At 40.4% G+C, this 26,601-nt stretch overlaps 1 protein-coding gene and 1 long non-coding RNA gene across 3 annotated transcripts in view; one reads left to right on the top strand and one right to left on the bottom strand.

The window, feature by feature from the left end:
• The first annotated feature begins 723 nt into the window (after nt 1-723).
• Nucleotides 724-13,138, top strand: LOC116789673. 2 transcript variants are annotated; one of them, XR_004358122.1, is made up of 2 exons: nt 724-876; nt 12,709-13,138. It is a non-coding gene; the product is annotated as an uncharacterized LOC116789673 (long non-coding RNA). The 2 variants fall into 2 exon arrangements; XR_004358123.1 differs by lacking the exon at nt 724-876 and adding an exon at nt 12,096-12,160.
• The window catches only part of ARHGAP15 (Rho GTPase activating protein 15), a 331,243-nt gene continuing 316,143 nt past the window's right edge, over nt 11,502-26,601 (bottom strand). Inside the window, exon 14 of the mRNA XM_032693775.1 lies at nt 11,502-12,785. Coding sequence (XP_032549666.1) covers nt 12,602-12,785 — 184 coding nt within the window. The 3' untranslated portion in view covers nt 11,502-12,601. The remainder of the gene's footprint in view (nt 12,786-26,601) is intronic.

Genomic DNA, 26,601 nt, shown 5'->3' with positions numbered 1-26,601 from the left:
TTCTTTCTGTAATGCCAAGTAAAATGAAATCTAGTGTGAAATCTAGTTAGCATTTGCCTTTTTGAAGTCATTTTTGAGTTTCCAGTCCGGGTGACTGTGACCTCAAAACTGAAAGCTATAAAAATGGTCCCGATTTCGGCTCAATGGGAGATTCTTGGAGATTCCCTGTTCACCTGGACTTGCACGTGTAGTAAATTGCCCATCTTGGTGCTTAACAGTGTTTTCCCAGGAACCATCTATTTCTGGGTCACTCATAGCCCTGCAAAGCACATATATTCCTCCTAAGTAAAGGAGTCTCCTCCTTTCTGCTGGAAAGATCACACTTCAACTGTTTCAGTGTATAGAGACTTATAAAAAATTTAAATAGCAATGGTAAAAACAGATACATTAAGGAGAACAAGGAATGATGATTTAAAAATGTCTCCAACAACCGCAGAGGATGGTGAGGGGTAGCTGAGAAGAACTTAAGCTGTAAAATAGAGGGCAAAAATATGGATGATGTACCATATTTTAAAGGATCTTTAAAGCCTGCTGAAAAACACTGATTTTGATCATGTCTGCTCCAACATGCAGATAGAGGAGTTGTTACTGTACAGCATGGTTTCTGAAAGGAGTGTTCACTAAAATGGATTTTCTTATGTGTTTGATGAGGAAGTGACATCCTAGGATGTCACTAAGTTGAGCCTGTGGCCTTGCTTTCTCTGCAGGTCTCCAACTGCACCCCCGATGGAGTGGGGACCAAAAGCAGAGTTGGATTTTACAGAAGCTTGGTTCAGTTCCTAAAAGAAAACTCGGGTCAGGTTGCTGGGTCACTCTCTTGAGGACAGGCCAGCTGCATGAGTTTGGGAGACTTTAACAACAAAATCCTGAAGAAAGGTACATAATTTAGTACTAAATTTCCTTTGTTTAATACCAAAGGATGATATCAAGAACAAAGCTAATCAAAACAAAAGACAACAAGAAAAAAACCCCACCTTTTTTAATACTGACTGTGCACCACCATTGACAGCATAGATATTAAACAAAGGTTGGAAGTGTTCATTTGATTTATTTATTAATGTTAAAGCTCAGTGAAAGCATCAAAAGAATAGGACATTGATATCATTAGTTATAATCTATTTGGGAAGAAGGAGAAGCATTGTTTTCATTCCTGTTGGGACTTTTCAGGTAGCTTGGCTATTGGAAATGTGGTTTGATGGCAGAAATATAGGCTTATGGGCTTGAAGTACTGGGTGTATGTGGGTGTCCATCCCTATGGCCAAATGGCCACACTGGGAATTCAAGATTCAGTTTAAGGAGCCTGAAAGATCCCCCTGGATCCCTCTGTAAAACTGTTCTTCAAGGAACAGGAGAAAATTTTTTTCATTTGCTCTTTTCTTTCCATTTCCTGTATTTTACACTTATTTTGGTCAATAAAGCAATGTGCATTTATGCTTTACATCATTCTCCAGAAAACACATTTCTTGCAGTGCAGCCTTTCCAAAAACAACAGAAATAATCTGACTTAACTCTAAAAGATTTTATTATTAGTTTTTTTTCTTCTGCCTTTCCTACTAAGCTCCTCTGCAAAACAGCTAGAAATTTTCATTTTCAAAACATTAGTACAGCAAATTGCCATCTTTCTGTGCATGGCATTCTCTATGTACTCATCATCTGAATGATTCCAGATCACTCTCCGGCAGCGTGAATCACAGCATGCCCTCATGCCTGCCTCTTTTTCAATTATATCTAAGAGGAAGACTGCTGGAGACCCATTTTTTCATCTTGCACAGGACCCCAAAAGTGCCAGATCTCATTTCAATATAATATCATGACAGTATGATAAAATGGTTGTTAACAGGACACTGACTAATATGATCCGTAGAGAAATGATAGAACAATACAATGCCGGACAGATTGTATTCCTAATGTGCATTTTATGGACACAAAATTCCCTCTGTAAACAGGGTTCTAAGATTTAATCCTTATATCCTATGATCCTACTTAGTGTTTAAGACATTCTGCAGCACTAGTGAAATTTTCACGTTCTTAAATGAAATATATATTTTTATTTTAGCACAGAGCTGCCTATATCACTCCCAATTTACTAATGAAACTTGGCATTCAAATGACTCATCAGCACGTACTGCAAGGCATAAAAATAGATTAATGTGACATACGTTTCTTTACCCATAAAAACGCACCTTCATATAATCTCGGCGCTGTCTTATTCAACAGAAAGTATGTCATTTCCTTCCCCTAGCAGGTCGAATTAAAAATGAGCTAAATGTGTGAGAAAGCCATTACTGCACTAATGAAAAGCTCGATACCGTTTGAATTTTTCATCATGGGATATTTGTTCTGTAGCACAGAGCACTAATATTTACTGTCACCGGTACAGTGTGCGCGGTAATTAACTTACAGTCATCAACGCGGTGGATGTTAAGCAAAGACGTTCCTGTGCGAGCTCGGATCTCTTTTACAACTCTTTCATAGAATCAGAGTGGTTTGGGTTGGAAAGGACCTTAAAGCTCATCCAGTGCCATGGGCAGGGACAACTTCCACTATCCCAGGTTGCTTCAAGCCCCGTCCAACTTGACTTCGGACACTTCCAGGGATGGGGCAGCCACAGATTCTCTGGGCAACCTGTGCCAGGGCCTCACCACCCTCACAGTCAAGAATTTCTTCCTAATATCCAACCTGAGACAGCCCTTCAAGACTTTGTAGTTTTGCTTGAAGTGGAGAGAAAAAGGGTTAAAAGGACTTTGACATCTGATATAAGCTCTGTATCTGCCTCTCTCTGTGCTACTACAACCAGAAGGATGGTAAAAGCCACTTCAGGGCCTTACTGGTTAACCCATGACTGTAGAAGGGACATCAGTACCACAGTGGTTGCTTTTATTCTAGAAGATGGGCTGAAGTTGCAAAATGATGCACTAGCCCAAATCATTATCCTCATTCAGAACATGGACAATGATCTCACCTGCTTCATATGTGATGGCAGGATGGTGCTGAGGGTGCTCTTATTTGTTCCCAGAGTGGCTGGCTACATCCCTCTCTTTCTCACCTCTTCCCTTATTAATAACTTAAGAAGGATATGATGTGAAATTAATAAAATAAACTTAGGAACAGATGGAATTCTGGCTATGGTAACATATTCTCCTCCGTTGTCCATGCAGGAGACGTGCTCATGTGAAGTATGAACTTCAGGGGCAGGACTAGCTTTTTCATCAAACTCCAGTCTAAGGTTTTCGGGAGACTTCTTTCCATAAGCACAGTCTCTTTGGAGGGCAGCAGAAAATCTGGAATGTGCCAAATTTCCCAAGTGGTCCAGCTTTTTCTTGCCAAACTGCCTATCCATTTTGACAGTGTCCTCCCCTTCTCCTTTTCCTCCCACCACTTGGTGACACTGGCCACATCTGGGCCCATTTTTGACACAACCTGGCCACGGGTTCCTGGAGATAATTGTCAGACACATCTGTTACTGTGCACGTGTACCTGTGTTTTCATAGCAATGCCTGGTATAAGTTTAAATAAGTAAATCAGAGACGTGTTCAGAGCTGTCTAAACCTCAGAAACCTCTGGCACGTTTATGATCAGATGAACTTCTGACAAATCCCACGACTTTGTCACCATTAGTGGGCACAGAAAGCCCCGAGACCTGACTGTGAGGCGTCTGTCACCTCCACTTCTGGAGTCAGCAAGTCGAAAAGGAACAGTTTCTAACAGCAGAATGATTTGCCTCCCCACCACATTATGCTTGGCAAGTGGCCTGAGACAGATGTACACTTGCTTCTTAATTAGAGAGCTTTTTCCCATCTATCCAGTGAGATATCCTGGTCTCTTTCACAGCAGTGTCCATAGAAAAGGCAAGAAGCCTGACTTGTGACCCCTGTAGAGTGCAGAGTGCACTTGAATTAAGGTAGAAAAAGGCCTCCCAACCTGATATGCAAGTGGTGGATTCCTTCTGCACTCGGGCACCTCTGGGGGCAAATGTTCCAATTCTTTTATGAATGGATCCCCAACTGTACAGATAAGAAAAGGATTAAAAAAAAATCTGATATCTGGCTGTGTAGAAACTATTTGGGATACGAAGCAATTAAAGTCTTATGTGAGTAAATAGGAATTTCTGCATCCTGGAAAGGTTTCTTAGTACCTGAGCAGAACCTGCAGACCCTTTGGCCATGGATCTCAAGGTTCACCTCTCTTCACTACCTGTTCTAAAATGTTTTCCTAGCAAGTGTCTGCTGCTGATCTTAGGGATAAATGATAATGCTTCTGAGGTGCAGCCCTTGTATTTCTTTGCATGTATCAAGATCAGAGGTTTTTCTAGCAGCATCTGTTTTCCACAGCAAAGACTCTATTTATGCAGGTAGGTTACCAAAAAACAAGATGTGTTTTATAATAGTATGGGTCACATATATTGGCAGAAAATGGAATAGGAAAATTACTTTGGACTCTTTCTGCCTTCACTGAATAGAATCATGGAATGGTTTGTGTTGGAAAGGATCTTAAAGATCATATAGTTCCAACACCCCATGCCACAGTGCATCCCATGTCTCTGTTCCCCCATCCCGTGTTCCCCCATCCCTGGCTTTTTCAAAGCCATTTGGGAAGAAAAACTAGTTTACTGAGGGCCTATACTCTAGGAACAGCAGTCCCAAAGAGGTTCATATTGTCTGAAATACAGGCTTTGGGTGAGGAAAAACTATACCATAGCAAAGAGAGCAAATATTATGATTCCCTGGATATATTCACTTGGTATGTGACAGACCAGAGGGACTGGAAACACGCTCAGATTGAAGGTACCTAGAGGAGCAAAGACACGTCTCTCTCCTTTTTCAATTGCTGAGACCCCTACTTGACAGAAGAAGGCTGATTTAAATTAGGAAAAACTTTGCTTTGGCAGAGCTGCTCTGTTTCTTCCAGAACATGAAAAAAGTGGCCATGTCCTCCCTCTTATTCTTTCTTATACCCTGTCCACCCAATCCTTCCACCCAATCTCAGACAATCAGTAAATTGTAAATACCCCATCTTTTCCATCAATACTTGTACTGAGTCTGCCTAAAGGCACTTAAAGGATCCACCTTTTTAATCTGTCAGCTTGAGCTGATATGCTTCATGATGGACTCTTGAAAACAGGGGGTCTTTGCCCCCATGCCAGGGGTGTCCTGATGGTAGAAAAGCACCTGGGACAGAAGAACAAAGACCCAGAAAACGCACCAGGTCTCAATTCATCCTCGTGTGTTTCGGGGAGGATGTCGAATTGTCCAGTTAAGGAAATGTTTTGATTTTCCAATCCATTCCTTTTTTTTCCCCTCCTCCCTTTGTTTTGGGAAATGAGAAAAATATATAAAAGCAAGTTATTAATAAAACATCTATTATACCCATGGGGCAGAGGTCCTTCCGTATTGTTCAGATGGCATGTTTATTGTTGACATCTCTCTTTTCTCTGAGTATGCACAGAACCCTGAAATCCTTTTACATTTTTAATAAGATTATTTCTTTTTTTCAATCTAGTGCAAGAAAACCGCATCTGCAATATGCATAATACTCTCAAAACCTGCAGCATCAGAGGGAAAGCACTGCCAATGTTTTTGGCTATCTGCACTTCAAAGGGACATGACGTGAAAAAGAACAGTACTAGAGGTCTCGGGAAGGTGCTTGTGTTTTACATCTCAGGGCGTATTTGTTTAAGGTAGCTGCTTTGTTTTTGAGTTCTCACATTTGAAGTGAAGCACATCATAAGCACAAAAGAAAATTCAATTTGTTTTCCAACCAACAGCGCTCCGTAAACCTGGAATAACCAATATTATTGTGTTGTTTTTGCCTGAACTCAGGTGTCTTACGGAGCAAGGGGATTGTCAGCTCTACATTCCTGCAGCACCACGTGGTCTGGGGTAGCATGGAATCTGTGATTCCATGAAAATGTGGATCTCCAACTGGAAAACAATGTGCAGTATCACCTGTGTGCTGCACCATCAGTCTGTGAGATGCAGCCTTAGAGTGTAGCTTGCCTGTGGGAGCTGATACCCCTTCCAGAATCCTGGCCCATCTTGTAGTAAGTTCCAGACCCATATCCCTGGGCTACCATAGGCTGCATTTTAATTTTGAAACATCGAAAGGCAAAAGCAGTCCCTGCTGGTGTCCTGTGGGTAAGCCAATAGCACAAAGACTGTAAGGGGCTCAGAAACTAAGGTGAGAGTGGTTCAGGCAGGTGCCAGATACCTTTAATCTGATCCCCACAGTCCTTATTTTTCTTCCAGGCTGAATATACACACAGCCAAAAATCTGTCACTGAGTAGAATTTTCTGGATATTGCCAAGTGGCAAAGAGGGTTTAATTTGGGTTGGATTTGGGGGTTAGAAGACTGACTTCTACCATTTCAACATCCAGGAAATCACCACTAACCATCAGTCCTACAGAACCCTGTCCACTGGAAAGAGCTACAGTGCACACATATGGATGGGGGTATAATGTTAGAGGTGGATGCAGAGCATGGGGCATCCCTCTTGTCACTGCTGTTGTTGTGCATACAAGCATACTATTATTAATCCTTTGGGAAGTCTGAAGCCTCCCAGGGTCACTCCTGCTCCCTGTACTTTGAGTTATGGCACAGGAACAGACCTGCTGCTGGACGGTCTCTTTTTATCCTGCCTTCCCTCCTCCTGTGACTGCCAGGCCTGTGTAGCTGAAACTGCTGATGGAAATTTGGAGAGCTGCAAGGTGAGGTAGCCACAAGGGAGATACCAGCAGCACTGGTGTGTTCTCTGTATGGACCAGAAATAGCACCTAACTCCCAAAATTCCCTTGTGAACCTGGTCCATGCACTAAGGACAGTTCAGTTCTTCAGTGCAGAGGAGAAATCAGACACAAACAAGCTGCTTGACTCTTTAAAGAGCTGCAAAGAGTTCAATAATGAAAATATTAAGGATCCTGTCCCCTTGGATACCTAGAGCTTTGTTCTAAAGGGCAGAATAGATGAACAGAACATCCAGTGAAAGACAGAGCAAGTAGTAAGGGGTGTGGCAGATCTTCTATTCGAGGGAAGGTTAAATTGATTAAGAGACAAATGAGAGCTGATGTGTTAGTGGTATATAGGAGAGTGAATTGCCAGGAGAGGTCAGTCAGATGATCCTATTTAGCCTTTCCCATAAATCAAGAGCAAGTGGAGTGCTATACAATGGTACTAAAAGCTAATGAATTTAAAAGTGATACAAGTAAAATATTTTCTTACATGGTGCATAATTAACCTGGGAAATTCATCAGATACCATTAAGACAAAGAGCCTGGTAGGATTAAAAATGGATAATAAGTGACAGAAACTACATAAAGATAGAAATGTATACAGGGTGTTAGCCATTTACTTAAAACCATTTGCTGCCTGGGGCTGCAAAGAAACATTCCCAGTGGGAAAGCCTGACATAATGTTGGACTTTTTATACCTTTTTCGTTGCAGTGGGTAGGCTGGAGTCTGAGCAATGGACTGGTCAAAACATTTTCAGTGTGGTTACTTTAACTTTCCAGAGCAGAGGCCACACCTCCACCTTCTCAAAATTGCAACCAAAAAGTGTTCAAAAAGCTTTTGAGCTGACTCTTTGAAAGCTTATGAGCTTTGAGACAATATAGATGTCTCCTTTTGTCTGCCAGACATACAGCCAGAAAACTTATGGATAAGAGCTGAGCAGAGAAATTGCATTTTTACACAGTCAGAGGAGAGGAGAATCACGTGAAATTTGTGAGTCTGTATATTATTAACAGAAATATGCTCTCAAATGGTGGTGTTTTGTGGGTAACTAATTGGCAAGCATTCAGAACTTGCAGTCTTTTATGGCCCCTCTTAAACTTCTTAAACAAAGCCTTCATCTTCTAGTGAAGGTGAAAGGTGTTGCCCCAGGTATTTTGGAGGTGTGTGAAAAGGCTGCTTTGCTGTGAGGTGGTGGGTTCCCAGCACCTTTGAAGTATTTCTGAGAGTTTAAAAGCAAACTTCAGAAAGCCAGAAAACTTCACTGCGGCCAAGAGTTTGGAAGACAGATTTTTTCCTGTTCTGTTTCCTCTGAGGCCCCCTGGCCCTTGGGTTGCAGGGCTGGGTGTCTGCAAAAACCCAAATACCTGATTATATGGGTGAATTCAAGGTGTAGAATATAAAGTTTATGTGAGGGTGGTGAGGCGCTGGCACAAGTTGCCTGGGATGGCTGTGAACTCCCTATCCCTGGAAGTGTTCAAGGCCAGGTTGGATAAGACTTGGAGCAACCTGGGATAGTGGAAGGTGTCCCTGCCCATGGCAGGAAGTTGAAATGAGATTGTTTTTAAGGTCTCTTCCAACCGAAACTATTAAAAAAAAAAAAAAAGAAAAACAAGAAAAACAGAATGAGCACTAAAATGGAATGTTCTCTTTTGACACAGCTGTCTCTGTGCCTCAGTTTCTCGCACCATTGATGTGCAGTGGTATTGCATCCTCAATCTCATGTCTTGAGTCTTGAATGCATTTAATTTTTTTAAATTTCATTGTATATTTTGTGTGAAAAACTGAAGTGATGGGTCATGTTTTCTGTCCAGTGCGCAACCAGATCTCTGTAAAGTTCTGTAAGGAAAAATGGGCATCAACTCTCATAGTATTTTGGGTATGTTTGGAAGTATTGCTGAGTGTAAAAATAGCGAGGAGTATGTAAGTAATGACAGAGGACATTCGTGTGCTGTGATCACACATGGTGAATTGGCACAGGGATGAGACTGCTGCTTTAGTAGCATCCTAAAGCATTACTTGAGCAGTGAAGGTTGGGAGTATGGCCTGACCTCCACAGGCCACTTGTTTGTCCCTTGTTCCATAAGGAAAAGTTGTTTTTTAATCTGGCTTGGGTGCTAGGAAAGGTTCCTATCTTCTGCAAAACAAGAATTGCCCTGGGCTCCATTTATGCATCCTACAAAAATCAGGACTTGTGATTGAGACCCGTGCCTCTGATTATGCTGACTTCCCTGCGCTCCATGTTTTCTTTCCGAAGCAGGAATGCCATGCAGGGGAACCTGCTGTGCCGTGATAATGTGTGCATTCCCCGAGGCTCTACTTTCAGCCTCTTCTGAGAATTAGCCATGTAAAATCTATACTCTGCCTGATTACACTGGTGATTGTGGGTCCCAACTTACTTTCCAGCTTTCTTCCCAACTCTACCCATGGTCTGTATACTATGTGGAAATGGATTAGCCAAACTTCTTGAGTGCCTTGGGCCAAATGGCAGCCTTGGGCTCTGTTGCAGCATGGGGTGCTTACAAAACCAGGCTGAATGTTACCCGAACTGTAGGTGTCCCACCAGAGAATTAAAGGACTGTTAAAATGTATGGTGCTTTTACAGATATATATATTTATGTGTGTGCATAAATAAAAAGAGGGATGAAGATCTGTTCAGGGGAATTTATACCTCCTCTTTCAGCTGCAGCTCAACAAGTCAGTCTATCTTTCTCATTTTTTTCATTCAGAAATTCTATTTTGCCATTGAATTTCTTGAGTTAAAAACTGACTATTTTTCTCCCAGGAGTTTAGGATTCAATAAATTGATATTTTTACTTTTATGTTCATGAGAAATCTTTCTAGCTGGAAATGCCCTTTTGATTCCATTAGAGGTCTCTTTCTGGACTTTAATCCTGGTTGCTTCATGCTCCTGTATCTCACACAAGTTTGAATAGAAGACACTCTTCATGGGGAGATGCAGATAAACACAGTGATTTTTGGACATATTTTCTCTGCTGCATTCTCAACCTTCATTTTTCTAATCATTTACCATTAATAACTCCTTGCTTAAAAATATCTGTGGCCTTTCTCAAAGTGATGCTAGCTCCTGAAAGAAAAGGTCTTCTGCAAGTCTAATTTTGACTTGCTAAAAATTTAGCAAAATTTGATCAGTATTTCTACCAAGTGATAGTGAATGCTCTAATAAGTAACAATTGGAGGAGCAATCAGTGAACTGCTCATGGTAATGGAAGCCAAACTTGGACACTTTTGGGATTTAGAAATGTTTGTGTCCAGCAACAACAGAGTGTTGGAGCCCTGTGTTGTTAGCTTGGTTAAGAAAATCAAACTACCTGAGCAGGAGGTAAAAGAAATCCTTTAAGGCTTGAAAATTTATTTTTATTTTTGCGTTTTTTTTTTTACTCTTATCGTCTTTGTCCTTCTGGTTTCTGCTGATGGCTGGAGCTGTGGGGCTGGCTCTTTGACTGATGGTTGAGTAATTTTTCCCATTAAATTAATGTAGATATTAAAGGATACAGAGAGAAGATTGGCCTCTTGGGGAAGGAAGCAGCTTGGTAGCAAGGCATGACCATTCCTTTCTGTTGTCAGGATGAGAAGGGATAGATGTCTGCTATAGGACCCAGATAGAAACTCTCCTCTGGTGAGAGACACTTGTGTCCTCCCAAATTGACTGCCATGTTCAGGATGCTTTTACAAAGTATTTAGCAGAGCAGTCAGCACTTTTGTACAACATTCATGTAAGGAACCCTTCAAACCCAAAGAAAGGCTCTTGTGTCCAAAAGTTTCCTTGATTCCCCCCCCCCCACACCTTGAACCAAACCAGTTGATCTCAAGAAAGATACGGGTTCATTTCATAAGCCTTGTCTTGCTTATAAAATTAAGACAAGAGGAGTCTCCATGCTCCAAAGAAAGCTTAAAAGAAGATTAATTAATTAATTAAGAATCTTTTCTTCTGAGTGCAACAGGCTCCGAGGAACAAGTGAACTTTTCATTTCCAGTAATAGCAGAAATTACTTCAATAGCATGATTGTGAGCACCCGTGGGGCCATAATGTGAATGGTCTTTATTAAGGAATAACTGAACTTCTGACTATCTTTCTTCCAGTCATTTCCACAGGCTATAAACAGCGCCTGGTTTGTTGCTATTAAAAGAGTCTACAGACAGGGATGCTGAAAAGCATTACTGTTTAAGTACTCATGGCCTGACATTAACATGAAAAATATTTTCTCGAACATAAAGTGAGTTTGGGTTCTCCAGAACATTATAGTTTTGTTCAGAAACAATTGCGTTGAATATTTGTGAAACGAGGGAGATTTTATTTGGTTTTGTTGTGGTTTTCGTTTTAGTTACTGGTCACTACCCCTCTGTTTTGCTTGATTTTTCAGACACGTGTGAAGTCAAAAAACATCTCGGGGCCAATTTTTATGTTTTCTTGGTGTTATTTTTCTGCCTCTGTTAGTACCTGATGAAAGAGCCTGGTCTTAGTTAACGATCAGGCCTCGTTATGTGTTTGTTCCCATAAAGGACCACTCTGAGGAGTGACCTTTCCTCAATAACATGGTATTTTGCACGACTGTGCTGAGTAAAAACTGAGGCAATCCATGATCTGCCGAGGTGATATTGAAGACATATCTCTCACGCACAGCAGACCTATGCATTAATCCTATGTTTTGGGGTCTTTAATTGCTTTAAATATTTGCTTCTAGATCTGTGTTTCACACATCTTATTTACATGGTTTATTTTTCATTTTATGAACAAATCGATAACCAGACAGACTCTTTACCACACTGGATTAGTTTTATTTATTCTCTTTGAACTTGATTAAAAAGCTGTCAAACATAAGTCTACATTTTATCAGCAGAATACTTTTACAAAACAGGGTAGGAGATGTGTATAGCTGGAAACATATATTTCAAAATGAAACAATATTTGATATATTCTAGACAGTTACCCTTTTGTTTATCCATGACAACTGAAACTAACCATCAAATGCATAAATTGATTCAAGTCTAGCCAAGTAATCCTAAGGGCATATGAAAAGGCTTTTTTTTAAAGTTCTTTCTAGATGAATTTAATGTAGTTCACCAATAAAGCATCCTCAGGAGCACAATACAAATGCTGCAGAACATGAGATAGCTGGGGAAAGCGGGCAGATGTACAGTGTGATGAAGAATCAAAATGGATGTTACATTAAAATGAGCAGTCATGCAATGTCTTCATTTCATGTACTGCATTTAAGTAAAAATGCCAAAGTTCCAATTCCATTTTTAATTTCTTTTAGGCACTGTTATGCAAATAGTGACATTCTCATCTTGTTTGTGTTTGTTTATTTTATTTGTTTTAAAGCATTGCATGTAATTTTTTTTCCAACTCTTGGGGTAGACAAATTGATTATTCATCATGCCTTTAATTTTCAACATATATCAAAGAGAAAGGTAAATTATACTCAGATTAGCTGTGAATGATCTGATATCACTGCTTTAATTCATTGCTTTTAATATACATATTTTAATCTGTTTTCCACAAATCTCCTCGATTATTATTTGTCTTTCTGTGCCATTGCATATGTTGGTAAACAGCATTTTCTATGGTCTTGGGCCATATGCTGCATGCTCAGCTTGCAGAAAAAGTGACACTTGGAGTGCTAGCATAATGAAACTCTCAAAGGGTTAATGCAGAATACATATAGGCAAATGTTGACAATATTTTTTATTCCAATGTTTGAAAATTAGACACAAAATCATCATTAAGTTTGCACAAAATGAGGCATCTGTCACTTGAAAGAAAAAGAAATATTTCAGAAATATGTTTACAGAAATGTAAAAATATTAGACATCAAGACAGATGTGAACGTTTTCAATAACAGGCCCTGTCTGTCAGTCTTCCTCCGAGCCGAAGATCTTGCTGTACTCACTCAACATAAGTTCAACTATCTGATTTTGGTACAGCATGTGGACTGCCATGTTCCCTGTCTCCTTTTCAGGTCTAAGGAGTGTTGGTCCAAACACAATTCCTAAGCTTTGTGTTGACATAAGATTCACGGATTCCTTGGCTGCTATCCTGTTGACAAAAGGAAAGAATTGGTTAAAAAAGAAGGATGTCAGAGGAGTCACTGTTGCTCTTGAAGTACATAGAGGCACTTTTTAACTGATTCTCCTAGCAGGGATGTTTGTTTGGTTAACTTATCAAAAAGAAAGAAAACGGGGAGGCAAGAGAAAGTTCCACCAGTGTGGCAAACAAGGAAAGGAGAGTTTTTGTGGTGCCAGGGAGAAGATTCCCTGCTTCCTTTAACATGGTCTCCAGCACTGAAAGAGTTGTGGAAACCAAAAGAAAGCCCCTTAATGTAGAGCTCATATGAAACACATTCCTTCTGCTAATTTAAATCCAATAAAGTGAGTATGGTCTGAAATGGATTGTGAAATTTATGTAACTAAAGACTTTTGCATGCCTTATCCTGACACAAAGTTTCTTGGAAGACACAGAGTCCACATACCTTAATGAGATGACTTAGAAAATAATGGTAAGGATTATAACCTTTGTTATCTTTATTACCCACAAAATTACAAGAGAAGGACTATTATTATTAAAAGTTGATCTCGTGTCTGTATTAAGACTTAATATTCCTGTGGAAATGGCATTAAGGACAGAGAAGTCTGGTCTAAGAACAGTATGGGTTTAATGGATGGAGTTTAGATAGGCAGTTTCACATAAATCTCTGCGGTGGTGAGTACAAACTAAGTAGAAATCCATTTGCCTCAACCCTCCAGAATACGTAATGTATCCTAGGTTGGAAAGACTAGTAAATGAAGATACACATTTTATAAATAAATTGCACAGCTCTACCAAGGAATGAGAATTAAGTGTAACTTTAATATGTAAATGTTTTAATTTATGGATGCTTCCTTAACCTGCTAGTTTCAACTTAAATGTTCCAAGTGGATTGTTGAAGCCAAGTGCTGCTTTTCCCCCCTCCTCTCCCATTGTCACTCATTCACCTTTTTATATTCCAGGCAGCAATTTAAAAAACATCACAGCCTGTCTCTGTTTTCCCATACCTGTTGCTGATTTTACAGCAAGCTACACTATAAGGGAAAAAAACTTTCATGACATATAATGGCTTCAGGCACTTAAAAAAGGGTTCCTTTCATGTTACTGGGTGGGTCATATAGCAAAAAGCATCGTCTTGTGGATTTGTGCCAATCTTGTCGTTCACCACATTCCTTGAGCATCAACACTCGTGTTTTTTTTCCTGTATATAAATAGGAAGAATTACTTAGTTCTGCCTCATGCTAGTAACTGTGGTGTCCATTGCACAAAACACTCTCCATATGGCACTAATCAGATTGGCTTAACTATTAGTTTCTTAAAATATAGCATCTTCATTAAATTTTTAAAAAATTAATTATCTCTCCTCTGTGGTAATATTAATATATCATCTCTTCTCTTAAGAGTTCAAAAAGTCTAAAAAGTTAGTAGTTTTGTTGCCAAATGACTGTGTGGGCTTCTGATGGATGTCACACATCTTTATCACAATTAAAAATGTTGCAGAGGTGACAAGGTTTTTTTGCTTGATGCCACTTAATGCAGAAGCACGTACATCAAGCTTAGGACCTCTCTGTGACAAAGACTTGATTTCTGTTGAGTTTGTTACATGGTAAAAGTTAGAAACCTCATAAAGTAGTTAGTGATGACATCAGGATGGGGAGATGTGTGTTCACCAGGGGAAAATAATTCAGCAGTTGTATCTTGTGTCACTCTGGAGATCATCAATTTAGCATCATTGCAATGAGTGGGTGTTGGTAACGGGCAGCAGTGATGGAGCTGGAGGAGAAGCACCTTGCAGGGAGAAGGAGGCAGTGGACCATGGATGAGCACAGTCAGGGGAAAGAAAGGAGGTAGAGGAGCTGTTTACTGAAGGAACAGGAGGGGACTGACTTCCTTTGTCTGTTAAATGTGGAGCAGGATGTTGGGACCCTGTGTTCCCGATGTGGACACAGAAAATGGAAGATTCATGGCTAACCCTCCTGTCCTTGTTTGCCATCATCTTGAAGGAGAACAATTTTCCTTGTTTCTCGCAGAGATTCCATCCCTCACATCAAATCCTGGTAAAGTCCAGGCGTTGCCGACTTTTCTCAGCAATCAGGAGGTGAGGGTATGGCATGAAGCAATGGAGGATGTGCATGGTGTGTGATGGTGATGGAGAGGATGTCTATCTGTTGTGGTTCATCAGTATGTGATGTGGCACTAAGAATATTTGCATAGATTTGGGGTGTCTATAGCTTAACACCAGAATAAGAATTATTTTATTGAGAAAATATCTTGAAAAATCTTGATGTATTCATGCAATTTTACTTGTTTTGATGACCATAATAAGCAAACTTAGAGACAAATAGTTAAATAATTTGTGGTGAAATACAGCTACTGGAGGGAAAGAAGGAAGGAATTCAATCCAGCCTGAACAAAATAATTATAAGTTTGGGAACTTACGTCTTTTTTAGTTACAAATATTTACCAGTGAAATTCTATAACTAATATTTTTTTCATCTGTTCACAAAAGAAGAAGTCAAAGCAAATCAGTATCAAATATGCACACTTAAAGCTATTACTATAGCTGCTAAATGAAATTGAGTTGTTAAAAGAGAAAATCCTGAAAAAATGGGCAAGAATTCCTTTTTTGGCAAGAAAAAGAGCAGAAAGAGTGATACACCATTTTCAACATAAAAAGTGAAAGGAAATGCCAGAGGTACTTTTTGTCAAGCCCATATGAAAGGAGCAATGATCCATCAATTTAAGATTATTTTAGAAACAATCCATAATCCAGTGCCACAGATGTTGGAACCATATCAAGAAATTGTTGGGCGTTATGCTGCACAAGATTATTTTTTTTCCCCGAAATAATTGAGCTTCAAGAAATGTCTTCAGTCCTTAAAGATCACAAGTCAGGAGGTATGCAGAAAATACAGTTCTCATTATTAATAGTAATGAAATTAATGATGTATTAAAACAGCAGAAGTGTCTGAAAGGAGGGTTCTAGTGTCAATGGCAGAAATATAAGGAAAAATACTTGAAATTTATGCTTTGGCTGTTGCCAAGGCAACTGCAAGCTGGAAAGCGTGTGATGGAGAACAGGGCAACTCTACAGCTAAGAGGGTCATTGTATGGTGAGTTGGCTCTCTAGTTCCATTAAACTGACACTTTTCAAACTCTCTAAATAAAATCATTATTAATTTTGACATTTGGAAGGCACACTGGATTATTACTTCAAACACACTGGGTGTTAGGAAATGTTCTTCATCTATTTTTACTCCACAGTAACTGCTATATAACTACTGTACATAAAAAATGGAGAAGTCAGTGTACTTAGGGAGGAAATCCCCATTGGAAAGGGCACCGTTTTATTTTAGGTTGGAGAGTGTTGGAGAGTAGAGCTGTCCTCTGCCAGCTGCACTGAGAACTGCTCAATTTTGTTTTCTTGGCCTTTTCCAGCCTGTGAGGATTTAATTTTACTCAATGTCAGGGGCATGTCTACCCTCAGCAGAAGTGGTTTCATCCGTGCCTAATACTCTTCCACTGTTTTAAATTACATTTAAGGATAACTTTTCAACAAGGCAATCCTACTACTCTTCCATGAACTGGTAATATAGATTATGACTGAAGGACAACATATTAAAAAACAAGGGGTCAGAAGAGTAAGAATGGGTCTCTTGGTATAATATTATGGCCCAGACTGGCAGGTGTAGGAAATACCATCTTATGAATTCAGTGGAGGACAGAAGGCTAAAAGTAGGTTTTGATCTTATCAGAATCCTATCTGTCAGCATTATGCACAATATTTGAGTTCCTTAAGGAAGTATCTGCCATTAGAGACAGAAACTAAGACTTAAACAGAGTTCAAGACTCATTGAAGATAAATGGAAACAAAGAAAACTCTCTGGAAAGGAGAAAAAAAGATGTGTTCGTGTCATCTGCCCTCTTGGTGTAGCAACTAACCTTACAGAATTAGGAGCCAGCTCCTCTGTGAGTGGGTTATTCCAGGACAGCCCCTTTGGGAGTGTTTTGTGCCTCTGCTGAACTGTGCTAGTGACCACTGTCATGGTCAGAGCTGCTCATCCCGATGGATGACAGGATGGATGATATGTGAGTTCCTATGAGCTGCCTTAATAGGTCAAAGTCTGCGCATCCCATTGATTCACTTTGCCAATAATTATCCTCAAATTAGCCAATATCTGTTTCCTATCTATACTCAGGCATATGCAAATGTAATGTTTTAGCTTAAGGACTTGGCCCTGGGAAGGGCTCAGCTGCCTTCAGCTCTCCCCAACAATAATTCTGCTAACAGGCCTTTTCACTGCACTGTTACAGGCCAGTTTTTATGCAGCAGTTTTCTGACTTTTGCTATTGCAGAGCTCCCAATCAATTTGAATGTGTTAAAATTTGTCTCTTATGATGAACAGTTCCCAGCTCAACATTTTGCCCTCCTCTCCCTCCCAAATGCCGGTTCACAGGAGTTAAAAAATAACAGGTATTACATACTTTGCTTTAGTGACAAGACATTTGGAAAGGAATCATCCAACCTTGAAATAAAATCTTTATTGAAAGCAATTCTACATCCATGCCCGTCAGATACATTGTATGATCAGAGGAGGTGTCCCAGGGGAAAGCTCAGAGCCGTAGACAGGGTTGATTACTTGGACCTCCTGTCAGTTCTTAACTCATTGACAATGGCTGAGACACTCAGCACAACTTTGTTTTCTTTATTTGGAAGTAAAGTTATTATACTTACCTTAACTGTGCCAAATGTAGTGGAAAATAACCTGATAATAAAACGTACCGTCCTAGCAAGTGATAATGCCCGTGTGTGTATAAGCACATTTTGGCAGGGCTTTTGCAGATGGGTTTTTCAGTGTTAGGAAGGAAGCATGAGTACAACACGATGCACAGATAATCTATCAGGTTTTCTCTCAGTGTATTTCCTTTCCATTTAAGGCCTGTTACATACTTTCCTGAGATACGACATATCACCACAGTGTCATTTTCTGTTGGGAATTCAGTTCAGCTGCAGTAGTGGTTTTTTGGGAAGAACTTGAGTGGATTTTGGTGCTGAAAAGTGAACTACAGCTTTGAGAGCCCTCTTAAAGCACAAACAATGATAGAGGTCTTATAACAGGTCAAAACCTTGCAGAGATATTCATATCCAGCTGGATACAGCAGCTTAGGAGAGAAATACACCCATTGTGAAGGAAGAGTGCCTGTGCACTACTTAACTCCACCTTGGGAAACTTATGGAAGTAATTGGTGGTAAGTGAGCCCCTGATACCACAAACTCTATTTGTGACAACTGTTCAATTCCTTGCACTGCTGCATAGAGAAATTTAAAATTTAGTATTAACTTCAGATTCTTGATATTTTATGAATGCAAGCTAAACCTCATTACTACTTATGTCCTGGGTTTATAGGTGATTTGCTCAGTTGCATTACAGTGGTATTCACCAGCTGATGAAGCTCAGCAAATGCAAACATTATCAGTTGAATCCTCAGCTTGTTGTTTGTGGGATCTCTGTTCCGTCTTAGGAGGGGGGAGCTTGGTGTGTATGTAACTGTGACCTGAGGTTCGTGCTTATAAAGGGGCTCCAAAACACTGCAGTGCCTGTCCTTTTCAAAATGTGCCATGTGGTTTCCTCTGCAACAAATAAACACAATCCAGGGATCACAGTGGACTAATGCAGTTTTAAGCTACTTGTATTTGCCTGTGTAAAACATGAAGGTATTTTAAATCCCTGTTTGTTCCATAGGTTGAATTCGAAACAATAGCTAGGCTGGTAATAGAGAAACCAGGTCATGGCGTATGATATGTTACAAGTGGGGTCAGAAATAGTTCAGACATACTTAAGAGCTTGCTTTTGCTGAAAATAGCCTCGATGGCTCCTGGCCTACAGAAACTCCATAGGCTTCCTGTGCTCTGCAGCTGTGGGTTCGTATTACAGCTCTTTGGGAAAAATCCCTTCTCTTCAGTTGCTCTGGGATACAAGAACGAGCACTTGATGCTGTCTTCTGCTGCAGACTAGCCTTTAAATCTGACCATTGGATGGCTATATATAGTACCTGGACAGCTGACAGGGCCCCGGTGGAGAATGGGCTTCCTCAGGGGATCCCCCGCATATCTCACAGCACAAGCCCTTCCCTGGATGAACTGCCTTGGAGTGCAGCCCTAAATGAAAATAATAACTAAACTAACTCCGAATATTGCTTCACAGTTGGCTGAATAGACTCTGAGAAGCTGAAGAAAGGCATTTATTCTGGCTTAGCCTGGTTTAATAAGAGAACAGTTAAAAATAAAGTGTTCTTAGCATTGGGTGAACTTTGCTATCCGTATGACGTCCCTGCAGAAGAGCACACATGCTCTTGCCTTTGCACACACCTCACACAGTGCCTGTCTTGTAAAGAATGTCTTTATCTTCTGGGTGGCTGAGGCCAGGAGGTAAAAACACATTTAGATATTTAAAGATACTCCAGTCTCTACTGGGGCTTTATTCAGGAATATGCTTTGGAGAAGTCCTGTTTGTTCTTCTGCACGAGGGGAGGTGAACTGAGGAGCTGTGAACAGGGTAACAGTATATCCGCACCTCAGCCTTGGGATTGTTTGTTTTTCTGGACATCTCCTGAGTCAGAGAAGGTTCAAAGACAGAGGGTGGACACTGGTCCATGGACAGCAAGGGCAGGAGATCATCTCCACGTTGTGGTGGCTCTGCCGAAGACCCTCCTGAGGGCAAAAACTCAGGTCCCACTCCCCCAAACCATATTGTGTCAAAGAGATGGATTCAAAATCTTTCCAAAAAATCTTCCCTATGACAAAAATTCCAGGTCTTCCTTTTGGAAAACTGACCCAAATGGGCAACCCACTAAGTTCTTCCGTTTACTGACAGCCAGCACTCTGTCCTCACAGTTGGGCTTGTGTTGTAAATTTTTGTGTGTGAATGCAGACTGGTTCTGACTAGTGTTCTTAAGAGGAAAGATCTGCCTAGTCCATGCTGCTATTGTGCCTGGAGTTTGCCTGTTCAGGCACAGCCTTTTGGTAGGAGTCAGCTGGAGGCCATGAACTTCCTTAAGGAGCATCCTGGACTCCTCTGGCTGCAGCTCTGTGCACAAGGCATTCATTTCTGCCCATAGCAGCAAATATATCTCAAACAACAGTGAACCCCTCTTCAAAAGCCACACGAGCACTGTGAGCATGAGCTTCTCCTTGGGTAGAGGATGAGAGAGAACAAAACCCCCCATGACAGATGTTGGGCAGATGCTAAGGCACTTCTTAGAGGAGTTTGGATAGTGGAGTGATAAAGGCAGTGTGAGACTACATAGAATAATATATGTTCAGACAGAGATACACCTCATAGAAGCCTTAAATGTATTTTTGGCTGGTGGTGTAACTTTTGCCGTGCTTGATATTTTCTTTAAATTTATTTTTTAATTCTACTTCTGTTTTTTTTTTATTCTCCAGAACAACTAGCTTATTGTAAAGACCAACCTGTCAGAGGTCCTGGATCTGTATGCTTTTGTGGCCTGTGTGGTTCAGAAGGCAACAGATAGTTTTAAATAAATAAAGCTTTAACTTTTTAAATTGCTTAAATATTTTTGTTCAAAAATGCCTGAAGCTACATTTCCTTGTAACAGTAAAAATAAAAAGCAGTTAGTAACAATCTCGCTTAAATCATGAATTGTAAATATAGAACCTTTATCATCAGCACAGCACATCCAAAAATGTCTTTGTAAAATAAATCAAATTATATGAGTTAATTGATTCCAGGCAACATCAGCAACTGCAGGTGGAAACTGAATAACAGGATGTTTATTAATGAGGGACTATTAATCAAAATTGACAATATCAATTCCTGTTTCTTTTATTTGAATTCTACCTGCAAAATCCATGGACGTACTTGCTGAATTTTAAAATAAAAATTTAAAAGTAAAGAAAACGCTGACACTTGGGATTTTAGCTTTAGATGTAGGGCTATTTGTTTAAACAGCGAAAGGATATCCTAAATCCAATTTGACAGGCAATGCCAAAGATGCCAGTGGTAATTAATTAGCACTTAATTTAGACCACAGAACAACAGGATATGGAATTGGTGCTCAGTGCCATTTCCCCTTAGGCTTCATCTCATGAGGGTCAGGAGTATGGCTGTTGCATTGAAGGTCAGTAAATAAATTGGGGGAACACATTGACACTGGACTTTTCATGATAGATATCCTTCACCCTTATTACTGCCTCTGGCTATGGCTGATGAGAAAAGGACTGCAATTGTTCTGTGAAGAATGCTGTGGTGCTACACAGGCTCGAGCTGAGCAAGGTAGTGCCCGAGCTCACGCGGCACACAGTCGTGGTGCTGGCGGAGAGAGCTGCCCCAACTTTGCATCTGGGCTGGAAATAAACTTCTGACTGCAGCACAGAAAGCTTCAGGAACTCTGACAGGCGAGAAAATTCACTTAAAAGCCGCCCTTAAGTTTGCTAGATTTGCGAGCTTAGCTTTAGATTAAGCATAATTAAAATCAAGGGAAGATTTTAAAGTGAGGTTAGAAACTAGGTCAGCAAGGGAAAAAACACATTTCCTTATTATCCCTCTTGTCTTTGTCTTAATAATATCTGGTACTCCTCCATAGAGCTAAAGGCTCTTAATAAAGGTGGATTAATGTTATTAGCAGCATTGTTTTCTGATGGGGACACCGAGGCTTTGATGTGCTTAATGATGGACAAACAGAAAAAGCAGAGCCACCAATTCTACTGGTTTGTAACTCAGTGAAAGAAGTCACTTTCTGCAACACACCCAAAGCAGAGGGGACATGGAAAGCACATAGGAGACCCTACGGAGCCTTCTTCTCAGAGGCACAACAATTGTACTCTTTGATTCAGATTTACTGGTAAGAAAGATAGAAAGATTATGAGACTCGGTACTATAATTTAATCCTCCTGCTCCCAGTAAAATTAGGGCATCTGTCAGCCACTTCTATGCTCCCTCTTCCAGTAATCTCTACCTGTCTTTCAAAAAAGGAGCTCAGGTGGAAGGTGTCAGCACTGCCACTGATACTCAGTGATGTTACAGCTTTCTGAAAACACTTCTTAAAAACTCTACCCTACTATCTCGAAGTGGTCCAGTTCCCCAAGTCCCAAAGGGTGATGAACAGTGGGAACTTCAGTATTCACAGCAGGGCGGTTCTTGTTGCACGTCCCAAATGTACTTCACCAGCACAGCTTTATCCCCTTGGTCCCCAGAAGGGCTGCCTGCATTGCTGCGTTAGGAAAACACTGAGTTAGACAGCAGTCTGCGCTCAGAAAATATATTTTGGAAGCCCCAGGTTAGCAGTTATTTTAACTTTCACTTCATCACACCCTTTGCAGCGTGTCTCTGGGCAGTGAGTGAAATTTTGATTACTCTGAAAGTCACTGACAAAAATCCCAGAGACTGGGAACCAGAGCTGGAGTCAGAATTTCACCTCATACAAGCTTAACTTTTCTCATTTTGGATGATATCTACTTTTACTAAGTGGAATTACTGCTTTTGATTATGTTCCATCTATAACCTCTTGCAGCCTTCAATTATAGCCCTTTTGCACTACCGTAATCCAGCTGCCAGCAAATAACTCAGCCCTGGATATGACAGGTTTACTTTCTGACTTAGAGCCCAGAAGGGGCAATTGGCTGGAATTTCAACCTGGGATGTTGAGCTGTAGACAACCTGCTCAGAAATCTTTGCTGGTGAGCCTAGAGCTGCTCTTGAAAAGCGTAGTTTCACTAACAACACATTGTTTTTGTCCAGTGTCATGAATTAATTATTCAATTCTGCGAGACAACCAGTAATTTTTGACGTTGAAATCAGATAATGTGGCAAAGAGTTTCATGAAAGTCAGAGAACAAACTCTCATCGAAGTTATCCTTTTCTGTGAGCTCCTGTATAATGGATTCACACAATCATTTAGTTTGGAAGAGATCTTTAGGATCATCAAGTCCAACCACTGTAATTACTTATTTCTTTTTCTTTTCAAGTCTTTTTTAAATAATGAAAAAAAATAATATTCACCTATAAATTGCCTCCAATATAAAATCTTCTGGTTTAAACCTGTATTTTCACCATCTTGTTGTTTAAAATGAAAGGCTTTTTGCAGTGATCTATCCAGAAGAGATGATTTTGTGTGGGATCTGACCTCAACCAGGATTCCTACTCTTCCAGGTTCAGTTCTGAACTCTCCACAAGCTACAATTGCAATATATATGCACTGCATTTGTATCAGATTTGAAAGATGCTTTAACATGCCTCCCAGCATCACGATTGTTTCAGCCCTGATACTCAACACGAGTAGGATGAATGTAGATCTTAAATGCACTAGTGAGTATGTGCCATGAGTCTTTGATTTCTTTAAACTTATTTACATTTTACTCGCCCTTGAGCAATGAATTTACTGTGTCAGCATTGTCTTTTCTACTTACACTTTGTCTGTCTTGTCCTCTCACCTTAGCTTGATGTTTATTTTTTTGTGCATATTTTTTTGTGTGTAGTCCATTGCACTAAATGCAGGAACTGCCTGGAGTGGAGGATTTTACATATATTGTGTTTTTCTAAGAAGCACCCTTTGTAGTACTGCAAGTTCTGCAATATTTCCTGGATTTAAACTAGCTTTGAATTTTCTTATCAGTTCCTTTAAAGTCAAATACCATTCACACGTGTACTGGTCTCAGATGACTCTGGTCTAACTGCCTTAGATACTTTATAAAGTGTTTATTCTCTATACAGGCAGCCCCACCTCCCTTAGCAATTGTGTTTCTTTCATCTTTGAAGCTTCAAGTGACCAGGTATGCCAATATCTGCTTCTGCCTGACCCTGATCAAAATCCACAGTTAGAAAAACTGTTGAGGAAACAGAGATGAGTCTCTTAGACCTCCAAACCCAAATCATGTCTGACAGAGATTGAAAGATTTAGGAACAACAGGTACAATCCTGCTGTTGATATCAAGGCATGGTCATTGGTCTTGGGACAGCTCCCTCACTAAGCAGCTTCCAGGACACCCTTTTGTAGGTGCTGCATAGATCTTCCCCTACAGCCGAAAATGTCTAACTTGAAGTGAATGGTTGTAGATGGATTTACAAGCTGAGAAAGTGCCTCTTTAAGAATGAAATATTGTAGTTTCAGGATGCAAAGCTCTATAAAAGTAATTTAATACGAAGAGTAATGGAAACCTGTTAGTGTTTAACCCACAGAGGTTACGAAGTTCCTCCCCGTAGTGGTCAGGTGAGATCCAGAATGTGTTCACCAAGATTTGAAATTTTTCCTGAGTTAGAAATCTTTGGATTGACTCTGAGTCCAGAGCAGCTGCAGTGGTTTCCATGGGTAGATGTTCTGAAGGAATGAAAACTCATTCTTCCAACGACACTTTTATGAGACCGTTATCCAGACATGGAAACAATCTGAGCTGTCTGAGGAGGTGGTATTAAGTTGCCTGCTACTACTGCTGCCACAGCCCTGTGAAAATCCTCTCTGTGCTGAGAGTTTGAACAAGAAAAACTGATGTTCCCAGTAAACTTTTACTTACTGGAAAGCTTCCATATGCTATAGGTTTGTACCATAGTACCATATGCTGTGTGCTGATAGTGTGTGGTGATTGCTGATAGTGTTTGGTGAAGGTCTGGCCTTGGAAATGTGGACAGCAATGATCTGGGAAGTGGGAACATTTTCTAGACAGATGAAGTGCTATCCTGAGGTGGTTTGGGCAGGCTGAATTTAGTGCTGACACAGAGAACACAGTGCAGAATGTTTGAGCTTTTCCCATGAAGGTGCCTGGAGAGCTACAGGAGAGGGATTGGTGGGATCTGTAAAAAACACAGAACTTTTCTGAATTCCCTTTTCTCGACTCATCTCCATGGCAAGGGGTCTTCATTTGGAAGACCACAGCAAACCTCTGGAGAGGATGTGGTAGTGCTGTCTATTGTCAGGACTGAGGTGGTGTAGAAACCCTTGGCCTGGAGGAGGTAACTGGTTGCATCTTGTGGACCATGGGAGGACACAAGCTGGCTGGAGTGAGCTGCTTCACAGATTTATGATTTTACATTGCACCATAATGCGCAATGTACGAAAAGATAAATATTTTCCATTCAGCAACATCTTGCTGTATTTTCATCTAACTCTATAATTTTAATTATAAAGTGAACATAACCTGTATCAAATTATGATTTTGTTAACATATTGAATGAGGACAAGAAAAATAAATACCAGATTTTATACTGTACAGGCACATGAAGGTATAGTAAAAAAATCTGGTTTCCTTGACCACATTGTCATAATATGCATATATAACTGCTTATTGAATCCAGGCTGTGTAGACAACAGAAAGAACACTGGCTCCATACCATCACAATGCATGCCCACAACAAAGAGGAGAAAAGAACAGGCTCTTTCATTGTGTGTTTCTAAGTATTACCAACATAAGGGCTAAAAACTACCTCTGTCTGAAGTGTATCTATACAACCATGCATAAGTTATTAACTGGGCTCCCTCAGCACAGTTGCTGAAAATATTAATATATTCAAATTATATTCTAGCTACTGCAAAAACAGTAGATCAGAAAAATGTATTAAAATCTCTTCAGACAAAAGGAGTCATGTTATTTATAAAGTTCCTTCCCCCACCCCTCCTTACTGGAACACAAACCTTCATTGTATATAGTACATGAGAATGCAAGATGATCCTTAGATGTCAAAATGTGGCTTAAAGTTTGAATGTAATCATAAAACAGTGACTCCAGCGCTTGCCATAAACAAATTGTCACTGGTGTTATGTAACTTAGACTATTCATAAAGTATAAAAGATGGGAAGAATAAAAGGTGGCTGCCAAACACTATGGGCTAAATCTGAAGGTTGTGCCAAACTGTGCCAGTGGGCTGGGAGTTGCAAACCCAGCATGGAATTTGGATTTGCACTCCTCAGTGCTTGGGCTGCTTAAATTAGAGTGAGACTAAGACCATTTTTTTTTTTTTTATTTGGTTTGTCAGTAAGGCAGCAAAGCAGCAACCAGCGGTTTCTGCAGCCCCCCCCGCTCGCTCGTAGTAAAAGGTGTGAAAGTGGGATAAAAGTTCCCTAACCACCACAGGATGGAGTGGTTTTCTGGGGTGCAAAGAGGCATAGTCAGTCACCAGGAATGCAGCCTGGAAAGGGAATAATCACCCTCAAATCTGGTGGTCTTGAATTTTTCATCTTGTCCGGAGTGTAGGGTCCCGCCTCTTCGGGCTGAGACCCTGCTCTTTGCTTGGACCCCTCTGGAAGGCTAATTAATGATGGAAGACCATACATCAAGGCAGAAGGCCTTGTCTGTGGACAACAACGAATCATTCATGGCCACTTTCCTTTAGTCCAGGCTTTAGGAGTAAAGTATATCTGATAATACGTGCACTACACAGATTTAAATTGCAGCTAATGTTTGTGATAATGCCCTTTATCAGGGACAGCAACAAAACTATATATTTGTCCAACCCTCCTCCCCCCGCCCCCACCCCAGCTTCCTTATAAAAGGAAAATGGCATTTTTTTCACAGCCTGAAATAATTGCTGAAGCAGAGATACTGGTTTAACTCATTATGAATTATTAGTGGAAAAGTGGGTCTCAGAAGTATGTTACATCTGAAATATTTTTCGTCACTTGAACATGTGCCGTCCAGAACTGGCCCTGTTCTACCAGGCACTGGGAACAAACACTTTGCATTCACAGATGCTCCTAATTTGGTGTGGTTTGGAGTGTAATTTAGATCAAACGTATCCATGTAAATGAGTCAGGGTTTCTTAATTAGGTGCCTCTAAAGAAAAAACTTGGACCACATCAGTAGGTGTGGGTGTGGTGC

Source organism: Chiroxiphia lanceolata, chromosome 7 (genome assembly GCF_009829145.1).
Source record: "Chiroxiphia lanceolata isolate bChiLan1 chromosome 7, bChiLan1.pri, whole genome shotgun sequence".
Taxonomy (NCBI): domain Eukaryota; kingdom Metazoa; phylum Chordata; class Aves; order Passeriformes; family Pipridae; genus Chiroxiphia; species Chiroxiphia lanceolata.
Note: the sequence above shows the minus strand (reverse complement) of the source record. Positions and strands in the feature narration are given on the sequence as shown.